General features: G+C 42.6%; 1 protein-coding gene across 3 annotated transcripts in view; it reads right to left on the bottom strand.

Moving 5' to 3' along the window:
* INO80 (INO80 complex ATPase subunit) overlaps positions 1–14,126 on the bottom strand; it is a 153,171-nt gene that overhangs the window by 19,745 nt on the left and 119,300 nt on the right. For all 3 annotated transcript variants that reach the window (XM_039462863.2, XM_074394073.1, XM_074394072.1), the window contains exon 29: positions 9,352–9,424. In XM_039462863.2, the coding sequence (XP_039318797.1) occupies positions 9,352–9,424 (73 nt within the window). The remainder of the gene's footprint in view (positions 1–9,351; positions 9,425–14,126) is intronic.

Here is a 14,126-nt window from a genome sequence, read left to right as displayed (position 1 = left end):
CTCTTGGGGAAGGACCAGAAATTCTGAGAGCAACCCAACCAATTATCTGCTTGCAACAGTTTGGTTGTCAGTAGGATCTGATTCCCTTCTATGATACTGAGCTAAGATACAATTTCTTAGAAGATACAAACCCATTCCTTCACATGCCTTGAGCAAAAGATACATGTTCCTGTTCCCCGCCCCACCCAGTTTTCAATTAAAAAGAGAGAGCAGTAATAATATTAAAGTTTAGTGTTTAGTACATTAATAACATTAATGGTTAACACTTAGTGCATTGTTTTAGGTGCAATAACCCATTTGAATCCAAGAATTATCACTGTTATTTGTGCAAAGAAAAAAAAAAATCCCATAATCATCATGATTTAAATACTCTTAAGACTCCCATATTTTGACTGGGGAGGGGGATAGTAAAAAATAAAATAAAAGCCGGGCGCGGTGGCTCAAGCCTGTAAGCCCAGCACTTTGGGAGGCCAAGGCGGGTGGATCACAAGGTCAAGAGATCGAGACCATCCTAGTCAACATGGTGAAACCCCGTCTCTACTAAAAATACAAAAAAGTAAAATAAAATAAAATAAAAAAGACTCCCATGTTTTGTTTCAGGAGAATGAGGCACAAAGGAGCTAGACAATTTATCCAAGATCACATTGCCTAAGTAAGCACCACTGCTCCCAACTATTCACAAGGCTGAGATGGGAGGATCATTTGAGCCTGGGAGGCAGAGGTTGCAGTAAGCTGAGATTACACCACTGCACTCCTGCCTGGATGACAGAGTGATACCCTGTCTCAAAAACAAAACAAAACAAAACAAAACAAAACAAAAAACAAACAGGTCAGGTGCAGTGGCTCACACCTGTAATCCTATCACTTTGGGAGGCTGAGGCGGGTAGATGAGGTCAGGAGTTTGAGACTAGCCTGGCTAACACGGTGAAACCCCATCTCTACTAAAAACACAATAATTAGCTGGGCCTGGTGGTGTGTGCCTGTAAGCCCAGCTACTTGCGAGGCTAAGGCAGGAGAGTCGCTTGAACCCAGGAGGCAGAGGTTGCAGCGAGCCGACACTGCACCACTGCACTCCAGTCCAGCCTGGGTGAGAGAGTGAGCCTCCGTCTAAAAAAAAAAAAAAAAAAAGCAAAGAAAGAAAAATAAATAAATAAATAAAATAAAATAAGCCAGTGTGGTGACAGGCGCCTGTGATCCCAGCTACTCAGGAGGCTAAGGCAGGAGAATCACTTGAACCCAGAAGGCGGAGGTTGCAGTAAGCTGAGAACGCACTACTGTACTCTAGCCTGGGTGACACGAGAGAAACTCCATTTCAAAATAACAAAACAAAACACAACACAACACTGGGGCTATCTTGGAAACAGGCATGGCTTTCTCTAGAATTCTCAAGTTCTCATCAACAGACTCACTTATTAGCTAATGAATTCCCAGGATGGAATGTTTAAACAGTTCTCTGGAAGTGCCTTCTAGTTTGCTGAGCAACAAACAAATCAACAACAAAATGTACCACCACTAAGGGATCCTAAAACAAACTCCTTAGCCCTCAGCCCTTGAGGCTATCATCCAACATGGCAGACCTCCTGAAAGAATCTCAGTTCAAAATGGCCCTCATATCTCATGTGTTATCCTTTATATCCAATCAAAAGTCACCAAATCCAGCCACTGCTTCAAAAATTAACCTATCCTTTCTACAGTCCCACTATTACCAGTCTGGCTACAACTGGATTAGTGCTCTGTTACATCAGTAGGACTCCTAGATCTCAGTCTCTTTCCTCTTCAGTCTACCTTGGCTACCACTGTGGACCACTCCATCTGTCAGTTACACACCATGTCCAAACTCTCCTAAATAATCAGGCTGTGCTACAGAGAGCCAACTTATTTCCTAATACACATATGCCTCTTCCCTTTAGTCAGATGGGTCTCTTTCATGGTATGCATCTCTTTTTGCTTCAGCTGTTTCTCTGAACTAGAATCCCAAAACTCTTCTTTATTGGTCCTTTCAGGTTTAATTCAAGCTTCCAGGAAGTCCTCCCTGTTTTCTCTTACCTATAATAATGTCTCCTTTTCTTTTTCTATTTTCTATGCCCTCTGTATTCCTATTAGAAATAATAATGGCTAAAATCTGTTGGGTACTTATTATGAGTCTGGATACATATCTCACTGAATTCTCACAAAAATCCTTTGTCTGTCCTCTACCTTACACGCAAGGAAGAGATTGGCCTGAGATCACAGCAAGGGGCTGGGGTGGGGACTGACCTAACAGTCTTTCTCCACAACCTACAGTAGTAACAATACTTGCCATTGCCTATATACCTTAGTTCAAGTCCCTACTCAATCACTAACTTCTATGGGTGTCCAATTATTCCATGTGTACTATTTGAAAGAGTGAGTCATCTTCTTGAAACTGTTTCTGTCTCTCTCTCTCTTTTTCTTTGTTGAGACAGGGTCTTGTTGTGTCACCCAGGCTGGAGTACAGTGGCATGATCTTGGCTCACTGCAGCCCCGAACTCAGGGCTCAAGCAATCCTCCCACCTCAGCCTCCCGAAGTATTGGAATTTCAGGTGTGAGCCAGTGCACCTGGCAAAAAATGGTTTCCCTCCATTTTTAGCACAGGTTAGAATCCCTGGGTGGAACAATGCAAACTGCTGGCCAAAGAAAAAGTCACTGTGAAACCTTATTGTTAATCCAGTGACCTGCAAACCTAAGATTTAGAAGTGTACAATACTTGTCACCAGTAGAGGAACTTAACAAACCTGACCACAGGACACTCTGGAGTTTCAAAGAGGACACGCAAAATTCCAGAAGACCTACCTTGAACTTTCAGAGGGAACAGACCTAACAAAAACGACCTTCAGTTGGACTAGAGAGGATAACATTACTTGCCCAGTGTACTTTTTTTTCCACCTTGTTTTTCTGGTTCATGTTGTCCCATGATGCCCACTGTATTTAAAGTCACTACACATGTGGAAATTGAGAGCTGATGTCACACCCAAGACAGTATCTTGGGCTGTCTAAGCTTGCGGCTATGGTTCAGCATGAATTCATAATGTGGAAATGTGCGTCGTAGGGCTGGGTGGAGGAAGAGTCACAACATGAACTGTTTCAGAAGTACTGTCTTAATAATCACATTTTTTCCTAGAAGCCCAGTGGCAACCAAACCTGATTCTCTTTTGAGCTCATAAACAATAATTAAAGCCTATGGAGATGGGTTTATAATCTAACTTCAAAAATCTATAAATACAGAAAATATTTATCCTTTAAGTGGATTCAAAGAGGTGGGGAATTTGGGAGGAAAAGAAAATAAAATAGGATTGTTTAGAAAAATACTTATTCAGGGGAAAATATGAAATACGTATAAACTAACAGGTTAAGAACAAGAGTGAGAGAATTAGAAACCAAGAAAGATGTATGGTTACCATCTAATCTAACAATCAAGCCAACATTGTATCAACCATGATGTGAACTGGAGGGAGTGGAGAGGGAGACAATGCATGGCAGTGGGAGAGAGATGACGGCTATATTTGGCAGTCGGGTTTATGGAGCTCAGTGAGACATTCTAGAGAAAAACAAGTACCAATTAAAGGACTAGAACAACTGACTTAACTAGGAATGATTAAGGCAAGTCAATCCACAAAGCGTGGCCCAGCAATGACTAAGGGAAATAATAGCTAATGCCTTCCTCAAACTGTACACACCAAGCAGGGCAGGCACAGGGGAAAGAGAGCTGAGAGTTACCATGCAGTAGAGGGGCCTGGCTGTATAAGTCAATGAGAAGGAGTTTCAGGGGATGAGAAAGTAAGATTTCAAACAGCAACGTTTCTAGAGGAACAACTGGGAAAAGTTGGACCAACACTTGGAGGGTGGAGCTTTTGCTCCCAAGAGAATGAGTGGAGGTTCAGTCCCTTCAGAGGGCTAAAAGCTGTCCTGTGAGACAGGACTTCTTGAATCTCTGCAAAGGGACAAAAAAGCTCTTCATTCTCACTACACATAAGCATTTAAAACAGGACTGACACAGGAACACAAAAAGTGCAGTTTATAACTCCCTTACTAAACGGAGGCAAATGCACAGATAACCCTACTTCAGGAAGAATATACAAACAATGACACAGTAAGAGGCAGCTGCCATATATCATTTGCTAAAACCATGTTTTTATTAACAGAGTAGGCCAGATAGAGTCCAGCTATTTATAAATACATTTTTATGTATGCATTCTCAATCACAACACATTAGGTTTTTTCCTCATGTTTTTAAGTTGATTAGTCTCTTCCTTGTACATAAATGGTTCTGGGGAAATCCCAAATCTAAATAAATCTCAGAGGAAAAAAAAAAAAAAAAAAAAGCCAGACAAGCAGCTAACCCTATTGTTTCTCCAGCAACACACATACACACAGTATATTCTTGGCATTCATTTCAATGTTGCTGTCTCATTTTTCTTTTTCCTTTTTTTTTGAGATGGAGTTTCACTCTTTTTGTCCGGGCTGGAGTGTAATGGCGTGATCTCAACTCACTGTAAACTCCACCTCCCAAGCAGCTGGGATTATAGGCATGCACCACCACGCCTGGCTAATTTTGTATTTTTACTAGAGACCAGGTTTCTCCGTGTTGGTCAGGCTGGTCTCAAACTCCTGATCTCAGGTAATCTGCCGGGATTACAGGCATGAGCCACCAAGTGCTGGGATTACAGGCATGAGCCACCAAGCCCAGCCGCTATCTCAGTTTTCGAAAGAATATTCCAGGAGCTTCTAATTTACAAGTGAATCCTTAAGCCTATCCCCTAAAATTAAAATGTAAATTATTTCAGAGTTCAGAAATCAGAGTATTATTCAGAGCCCTTCTCTGTTTTTTTGAGACAGGGTCTCACTGTGTTGCCCATGTTGAAGTGCAGCAGGGCAATCACAGCTCACTGTAGTCTTGACCTCCCGGGCCCAAGCAAACCTCCCACCTCAGCCTCCCCAGTAGCTGGAACCACAGGCATGTGCCACCATGCCTGGCTAATTAAAAAACCTTTTTTGTACAGATGGGATCTCGCTATGTTGCCCAGGCTGGTTTCAAACACCTGCCCTCAAGCAATCCGCCTGCCTCAGACTCCCAAACTGCTGGGACTACAGGCATGAGCTACCATGACCAGCGCAGAGCCCCTCTCTGGCTTTCAGGGTGAAAAAAGACTCCTATTCCTTTACTTATATATCAGAGGTCTAGACTTACTTTGGCTCTTTGTGGCTAGCAGGACTCTCTTTACGGTCATAAAGGGCAAACTATGTGAACCCTGGAAGCATGGTGCAGATCTCTCCCTTCAAACCTGCTTAGTTTTTTGACCATTTAAATGAATAACTAGTGAAACTATTCCTTAAGAAACCATAGACTAAACCTGAGATAGGCAAGCTGAGAAGAAGGGAAACATATTTTAGTAAAATGAACTTACGCTGAACCTTCCCACATGACCTCATACAGCCTCATGGTCTTAAATATCTACAACCTAATATTTGAAAATATCGCTTTAAGGCCAGGAGTGGTGGCTCACGCCTGTAATCCCAGCACTTGGGAGACCGAGGCAGGCAGATCACCTGAGATCAGGAGTTTGAGACCAGCCTGGCCAACATGGTGAAACCCTGTCTCCACTAAAAATACAAAAATTAGTCAGGCAGGTTGGTGCTCGCCTGTAGTCCCAGCTACTTGGGAGGCTGAGGTGGGAGAATCACCTGAACCCAGGAAATGGAGGCTGAAGTAAGCCAAGATAAAGCCACTGTACTCCAGCCTGAGTGACAGAGCAAGATTCTATCTCAAAAAATAAAAAATAAAAGAAAAGACAGCTTTAGCCCTCATCTTTCTCCTGAACTTCAGACTCTGCTGCCTGGGTGACACTGCCACTTAGTGTCTGATACTCCTTACTGATCTTCCTGCTTATGTCTCCTTGCAGTGTTCCATTTTTTCTCCTATCTAAACAGAAGCCAGAAGGACACATTTAAAACTCAAACCAAATCATGTTACTCCTCTGTTCAAATTCTTCCAATCATTCCCCATCTCAAAGTCCTTACCATTGCTCTAAACTCTACATGATCTGCTTCTGCAATAGCCATCTCGTATCACTCTTCCCATAGTTAATTCTGTTCTACCTGCTCTGGGCTCCTTACTTTTGATTGATTATGCCAAGCATGTTCTCACCTTAGGGCTTTGCACTTATCTCCTCTGCCTAGACTGCTCTTCTTTCTGCCAGCTATATGCTTAGGTTGCCTCCTTACTTTCTTCGGATCTAGGCTCAAATGTCACCTTATCAGAGATGCCTACCAATCCAAATAAAATAGCAAACCCTCATCATTCTCATGCTACCACTGTTTACCTGATGGGATTTTTCTTCATAGCGTTCATATTATCAGTTTTTTTTCCTTTTCTTTATATTTTGTCTTCTCTCCCACCGCTAGAAATGTTATTTATAGTAACTATGAAGATAGAATTGGAACTTTGTTTTGCTGCAAGATGAATTCCTAGTGCCTAAAACAATGCTGGGTCCTTGATGGATGCTGAGTAAACATTTCTTGAATGAATGAATGAGCAAATGAACAAATTGTTGCAGGGACTAGAAATACAGACTTTTTTTTTGAGATGGAGCCTCACTCTGTTGCCCAGGCTGGAGTGCAGTGGTGCGATCTTGGCTCACTGCAACCTCCGCTTCCCATGTTCAAATGATTCTCCTGCCTCAGCCTCCTGAGTAGCTGGGACCACAGGCATGCACCAGCACACACGGCTAATTTTTGTGTATTTAGTAGAGATGGGGTTTCACTGTGTAGGCCAGGCTGGTCTCAAACTCCTAACCTCAAGCCATCTGCCCACCTCAGCCTCCCAAAGTGCTGGATTACAACCGTGAGCCACTGCACCCAGCCTATAAATACAGACTTTTTATTTCCTTCCATTGTTGAAGCCAAAGTCTAGTATGTAAAATAATTACTTAGAACCTAATGTGATTAACCTGAATAAAGGGAAAGGCTGGGGAAGGAATATTGACACCTGAATGGGGTTTTAGAGAACAAACAGAAGTCCACAAGGTGGAAAAGGAGACTCATAGGAGGATGGCTTAGGCTGAGGGAACAGTTTATCCAACAGTGTGATATGGCAAGGTGTGTTTAGGAAACTACAAGTCAATCATTATTTCTGGAATATAAAATTTGAAAGGGAAAGTTTTCTGGTAATTACGCTGTAAAGGTAGATAATGGACACAAATAAAGAGCTTTATACTTTGTAATTGATGAAGAATTCCTGAAGAGTTTTAAGCAAAGGAATGGCATGATTAATAAAGGGTATAGAGAAACTAACAGTACCAGCATAGCAAAGAATGGATCTGGATCAACAGGTATGAAGCTGGGAACTGAGAATTCCCAGACGAACTGGGACAAAGTGATGAATCCTGTACTCATATTGAGAGTATGACTATGCTGAAATGCTTAAAAGATAAAGAGAGCAGGGAGCCAACAGACAACAAGGAGGAAGGCAAGTTTCTACTATCTGATATGGTAGAAACTATGTGATATGGCTCAAGTAGGCCACCACATCAGAGAACCCACAGGAAAAATACACCACACACTGACAGACCTCCTATAGGATGACAGATGTGGATGATGTACATTTACCCAGCTATGCCTCCAGTGGCCCTCAGGCTCTGATGTCCTGCCCTCCTTGGTTAACTGACTGAAAGTTTAGATGCCAAACAAGGTACATTCTATAGTTGCTATTACAGAATCTGTAGTATCAGATTAGTGAGAGAAAGAGAGGTATATATTCTCCCTGCTGCTATGAACCTATAGAAGCCTCTACACTCCTGTACCTCATTTCTCCATTACCCTCTTGAGTTTGCTTTCTTTTCATGGTTGGGGGGATTTTGATGTTCTGTATTTCAGAGAAGCACCATGATAGCCACATTAAGTGCCATTTTTAGAGTCATACCTTTTATAAAACAATCTCCCATTTTTGCATTTTTAAATCTCAAAGTTAGGAAAATTCTTACTGAGATTCAAAAGGAATCCTCTTTTTTTGTTGTTGTTGAGACAGAGTCTCACTCTGTCCAAGAGGCTGGAGTGCAGCGGCATGATCTTGGCTCACTGCAGCCTCTGCCTCCCAGGTTCAAGAGATTCTCCTGCGTCAGCCTCCCGAGTAGCTGGGACTAAAGGCACACACCACCATGCCCAGCTAATTTTTTTTTCTGTATTTTTGTAGAGTTGGGGTTTTCACCATGTTGGCCAGGCGGGTCTTGATATCCTGACCTCATGATCCACCAGCCTTGGCCTCCCAAAGTGCTGGGATTACAGGTGTGAGCCACCCGTGTAGCCAAGAATCCTCTTTTCCTTGCTCTTTCAAACACTGAAGCATTCCTGCAAGGAGACTGGGTAGGAAAGAGTGAATAATTTGTTGGAATGTCTTTTCTATTTTATTTTTGAAATTATCCTTTTGACTGCTCTCCAACCACCTTTTGAAGTTCAGGATACAAAAAATGGGTTTTTCCATTAGGGAATAAGAGTAACAAAACAATCCTTTCTGATGTCTTCAATTACAGCTCCTAAAACAAATCTGGATTGACTGACTGATTTTTTTTTCCAGTCTGTTTTCCCTGATGTACCCTAAGTGTCTAGAACAGTATCAGACACACAGTAGGCATTCATGAAATATATGTTGAAAGAATGTGTAAGAAACTTATTCAGGTGAGGCACAGTGGCTCCTTCCTGTAAACCCAGCACTTTGGGAGGCAGAGGCAGGAGGATGGCTTGAGCCTTGGCGTTTAGGACCAGCCGGCTGGGTGTGGTGGCTCACCCAGCTGTAATCCAAGCACTTAGGAGGCCAAGGCGGGCAAATCACCTGAGGTCAGGAGTTCAAGATCAGCCTGACCAACATGGTGAAACCCTGTCTTTTAAAAAAAAAAAAAAAAAAAGAGAGACCAGCCTAGGCAAAATGATGAAACCCCAATCTCTACAAAAAATACAAAAGTTATCTGGGCATGCTGGTGCATACTTGTAGTCCCAGCTACTTGAGAGGCTGGGGTGAGAGGATCACCTGAGACTGGGGAGGTTGAAGCTACAGTGACCCATGATCATGCCACTGCACTCTAGCTTAGGTGACAGAATGAGGCCCTGTCTCAAAAAACAAAAACAAAAAAACTTATTCAAAGAAAATGAACAGTAAAGTCTATAAGGAAAACTAAAATACTCTAGTTCCAGTCAAAGAGAAACTAGAGTCTTTTAACAGAAGAGGCAAAGAAATAAAAAGCTGGTGAGTTTGCGACACAAAAGCAAAGAATAAAACAAACTGAATGACATATTCATAGTAGAAAACCTGCATAACTAGTTTATTGTGCTCTCATTACTTACTGTGTCTGCAGCAGTGAGATTGATACCCAGTCCTCCAGCTCGTGTGCTTAACAGGAACACAAAGATGTCATTCCTGCAGAAAAGGGAAAGATATGTTAAAAGAAAAACTGAAAAGAAAAAATGGCAGATATCAAAAGAGAAAGATCTCTGAATATAGAACACAGAGTTTAGGACTAAAAAGAGTTTTGGTGCCGGGCGTGGTAGCTCAAGCCTGTAATCCCAACACTTTGGGAGGCCGAGGCGGGTGGATCACAAGGTCAAGAGATCGAGACCATCCTGGTCAACATGGTGAAACCCCCGTCTCTACTAAAAATACAAAAAATTAGCTGGACATGGTGGTGCGTGCCTGTAATCCCAGCTACTCAGGAGGCTGAGGCAGGAGAAATGCCTGAACCCAGAAGGCGGAGGTTGCGGTGAGCCGAGATTGCGCCATTGCACTCCAGCCTGGGTAACGAGTGAAATTCCGTCTTAAAAAAAAAAAAAAAAAAAAAGTTTTTGTGGTTACCTAGGCCTGATTGGTATTTCTGTAAAGCATGTATACAATGTTGCTCTGTTGTTACAAACAAACATGGAGGTCATCTTCTAATTTGCATATAAAAGTTTTGCTGTCCACTAATATATGATTGATAAGCAACACAAGTATAAACTGTAGCAAATACAACAAAAATATGTTACCACAGATGTACAGACCTCTCTCACCGCCATACTTTTAATAAATAAAACCATTCCTAGTTCATACACAGGGGCCAAGTAAATTAGTACTTTTTGGTTTTCTCCAATAGTCTGGGAACTAATGATTATTATTTCGGAGCACTCTTTTTTTTCTTTTTTTTTTGAGAGAGAGTCTCACTCTGTTGCCCAGGCTGGAGGGAGGTGGCACGATCTTGGCTCACTGCAACCTCTGCGTCCTGGGTTCAAGCAATTCTCCTGCCTCAGCCTTCTGAGAAGCTGGGACTACAGGCACACACCACCGCACCCGGCTAATTTTTTATATTTTTAGTAGAGAGAGGGTTTCACCATATTGGCCAGGCTGGTCTTGACTTCCTGACCTAGTGTTCTGGCCGTCTCAGTCTCCTAAAGTGTTGGGATTACAGGTGTGAGCCACCAGGCCCAGCTCCAAAGCACTCATTTTAAGATGAAGAAAGCTGAGTCCCAGAAAAATGACTCAAAGTTAGAACTCGGAGGCCTTGACTTTTACATGCTAACTTGAATTTAGGATGAGTCCATAAAGACAGGCTGGAATTAAGTACTTTTGGATGAATGTCAACACAGCCCTTACATATAAATGATTAAATATCATTTTCTCAGTTTCCTTCTACTTCCTATTCTTTCAAAGAAAACCTGAATTAGAAATAAACCAGTAGGTACCACTGTCACTCATTCAAGCAACAGATATTTACTGAATATCTTTTGGGAACAAGCCTATACCAGATCACAAACAACAGGCTTTTTTTTTTTTTTTTTTTTGAGATGGTGTTTCGCTCTTGTTACCCAGGCTGGAGTGCAGTGGCGCGATCTCGGCTCACCACAACCTCCGCCTCCTGGGTTCAGGCAATTCTCCTGCCTCAGCCTCCTGCGTAGCTGGGATTACAGGCACGCGCCACCACGCCCAGCTAAATGTTTTTTTTTTTTTGTTTTTAGTAGAGATGGGATTTCACCATGTTGACCAGGATGGTCTCGATCTCTTGACCTAGTGATCCACCCGTCTCGGCCTCCTAAAGTGCTGGGATTACAGGCGTGAGCCACCGCGCCCGGCTTTTTTTTTTTTTTTTTTTTTTTTTTTTTGAGATGGAGTGTTGCTCAGTCGGCCAAGCTGAAGTGCAGTGGTGTGATTTCGGCTCACTGCAACCTCCACCTTTTTGGTACAAGCAATTCTCCTGCCCCACCCTCCTAGGTAGCTGGATTACAAGTGCCTGTCACCATGCCCGGCTAATTCTTGTATTTTTAGTAGAGACAGGATGTCACCATGTTGACCAGGCTGGTCTCAAACTCCTGACCTTAGGTGATCCACGTGCCTCAGCCTCTCAAAGCGCTACGATTACAGGCATGAGCCACTGTGCCCAGCAGAATAGGCTTTTGACTGTAAGATTTATCTATGCACACACACAAATAACGGCTCAGTTTTAGTCCAGTTCATATAGATCACATAAATATATACATATTTTTAGACAGAGTCTCACTCTGTTACTCAGACTGGAGTGCAATGGCATGGTCTCAGCTCACTGCAACCTCTGCCTCCCAGGTTCAAGCGATTCTGCTGCCTCAGCCTCCCGAGCCACTGGGACTACAGGCCTGTGCCACCACAATGAGCTAATATTTGTATTTTTAGTAGAGACGGGGTTTCACTATGTTGGCCAGGCTTCGGCCTCCCAAGGTGCTGGGATTACATGTGTGAGCCACCGTGCCCAGCCTAAATATATCTTAAGATTATCTTGCATCTTCATATTCCTGACACCCCAGGCTGTTTTCCAGAGTATCTTTAAGAAAAACAGATTGCATTACACTAGTGAGCAAATGTGACAGGACTTTTAAGTCGAGCTGTTAATCCCCCTTTTTCCCCCTTGTTTATAGTGGGGAATCCAACTGGAAATTCATTTAGATTAGTGTTTATTCAAAGCACAGGTCACACCTCTCATTGGTCATGATATCAGTTTGGTGCTTTAGATGGCATTAAAGAAATTAATTAAAGAACGAAAAAAGATGAGAAAATATTCTAATGCATTACAGATCATAGGGGTAAGTAATGTTTTGTGAAGCTTCAAATACAGAATAAAAATACTAAAATCACATTGTAAAATAAATTTTGTGTGTTCCAGTAGGGAAAAAGAAAACAAAACACAAAACCAAAAAAAAAAACAAACCACCAGACACAAACCTACTGACATCAGGATGCTCTCATCCTTTCAGGCTATTCTTCCTTGGTAAAGTCACTTGACTGCTGACAGTCTGTTTCCTAGACTATAAAATGAAGATGCTATAAATACCACTGAAGTGACTAACTGATGACATATCAATGTCAAATGTAAGTATCAGTGAAAGAACTATTTTGAAATAAGTATCCTGTCCTAGTAGAAATCTGCCCATTATTTGCATTGAATTAAACACAACTTTCCTACAGAGGCATGGATAACAGACCATGGGTAGCAGTCTCTTTCTTAGTGATTCCAAAAGCTTCGGCTCCCATGAAAGTTGTACTAGTTTAGCCTTGAATTTTGTCAGAAAGGTTAATATTTTGTAATTTTATTTATTTAATTTATAAAATGCCATCTTTATTATTAAATCATGCAGTACAAACCAAAAAGTTGAAGGGTATCTGCCAGCTTATAAACATGTTTTCCCATAGATATGGGATGATACAAATGGAAGGAAGTATGGTACCCCACAAGCCCAAAGAAGAGTATTTAATCACAATAAGCCTTCAAATAAAAAGTGACTCAGCGGCTGGGCGCGGTGGCTAATCCCTGTAATCCCAGCACTTTGGGAGGCTGGGGTGGGCGGATCACAAGGTCAAGAGATCAAGACCAGCCTGGCCAACACAGTGAAACCCCATCTCTACTAAATATACAAAAAAAAAAAAAAAAAAAAAAAAAAAAAAAATTAGCCAGGTGTGGTGGCACATGCCTGTGGTCCCAGCTTCTTGGGAGGCTGAGGCAGAAGAATTGCTTGTACCCAGGAGGCAGAGGTTGCAGTGAGCCAAAATTGAGTCACTGTACTCCAGCCTGGTGACAGAGCAAGACTCCGTCTCAAAAAAAAAAAAAAAAAAAAAGTGACTGAGCTTTTTAGGACTAGACTATTCCTAGCCTCTGGACAGCTGAGGTGGGAGGATCACCTGAGCCTGGGAGTTCGAGATCAGCTTGGGCAAAAAAAAAAAAATTTTTTTTTTTTTTTTTTGAGACGGAGTTTCGCTCTTGTTACCCAGGCTGGAGTGCAATGGCGCGATCTCGGCTCACCGCAACCTCCGCCTCCTGGGTTCAGGCAATTCTCCTGCCTCAGCCTCCTGAGTAGCTGGGATTACAGGCACGCGCCACCATGCCCAGCTAATTTTTTGTATTTTTAGTAGAGACGGGGTTTCACCATGTTGACCAGGTTGGTCTCGATCTCTCGACCTTGTGATCCACCCGCCTTGGCCTCCCAAAGTGCTGGGATTACAGGCTTGAGCCACCGCGCCCGGCCAGAAAATTTTTTTTTTTAATTAGCAAGGTATGGTGCATGCACCTGTAGTCCCGTCTACTTAGGAGGATGAGGCAGAAGGATCATTTGAGGCCAGGAGTTCGAGGCTGCATGGGCTATATATCGCACCAATGCACTCCAGGCTAAGCACAGAGTGAGATCCCATCTCTTAAAGAGGATAAACAATCCTTTCTACTTCCACAATGAGAACACTGCTCTTGCTTCCTCTCCTGCTTTGGTGGGTAGACAGGCAAGGAATGGCCTGTGGGTACATCTTCTTCTCCTGCTTTGGTGGGTAGACAGGCAAGGAATTAAAGGCTTCTTTCTGATACCTTTGTGAGAGCTGATAGAGTCCACCCAATGGCTAAGATTTTTTTTTGATAATTCTTGAGGAGGCCCAAAATATGAACATGGGGTAGGCATGAGGGAATGGGTACAGGGTGGGGATATGGGGGACTGATGGGAAAATACAAGGCGTTTGAGAAGTACTACAAAAGAAAGTATTTGAAGCAAAAAGATGTAATTTCTGGCCAGGTATGGTGGCTCACGCCTGAAGTCTCAGTTACTTAGGAAGCTGAGATAGGAGAGTCACTTGAGCCTGGGAG

Source organism: Saimiri boliviensis, chromosome 2 (genome assembly GCF_048565385.1).
Source record: "Saimiri boliviensis isolate mSaiBol1 chromosome 2, mSaiBol1.pri, whole genome shotgun sequence".
NCBI lineage: Eukaryota > Metazoa > Chordata > Mammalia > Primates > Cebidae > Saimiri > Saimiri boliviensis.
The sequence above is the reverse complement of the archived record's forward strand: the minus strand, read 5'-3'. Positions and strand labels throughout refer to the sequence as shown.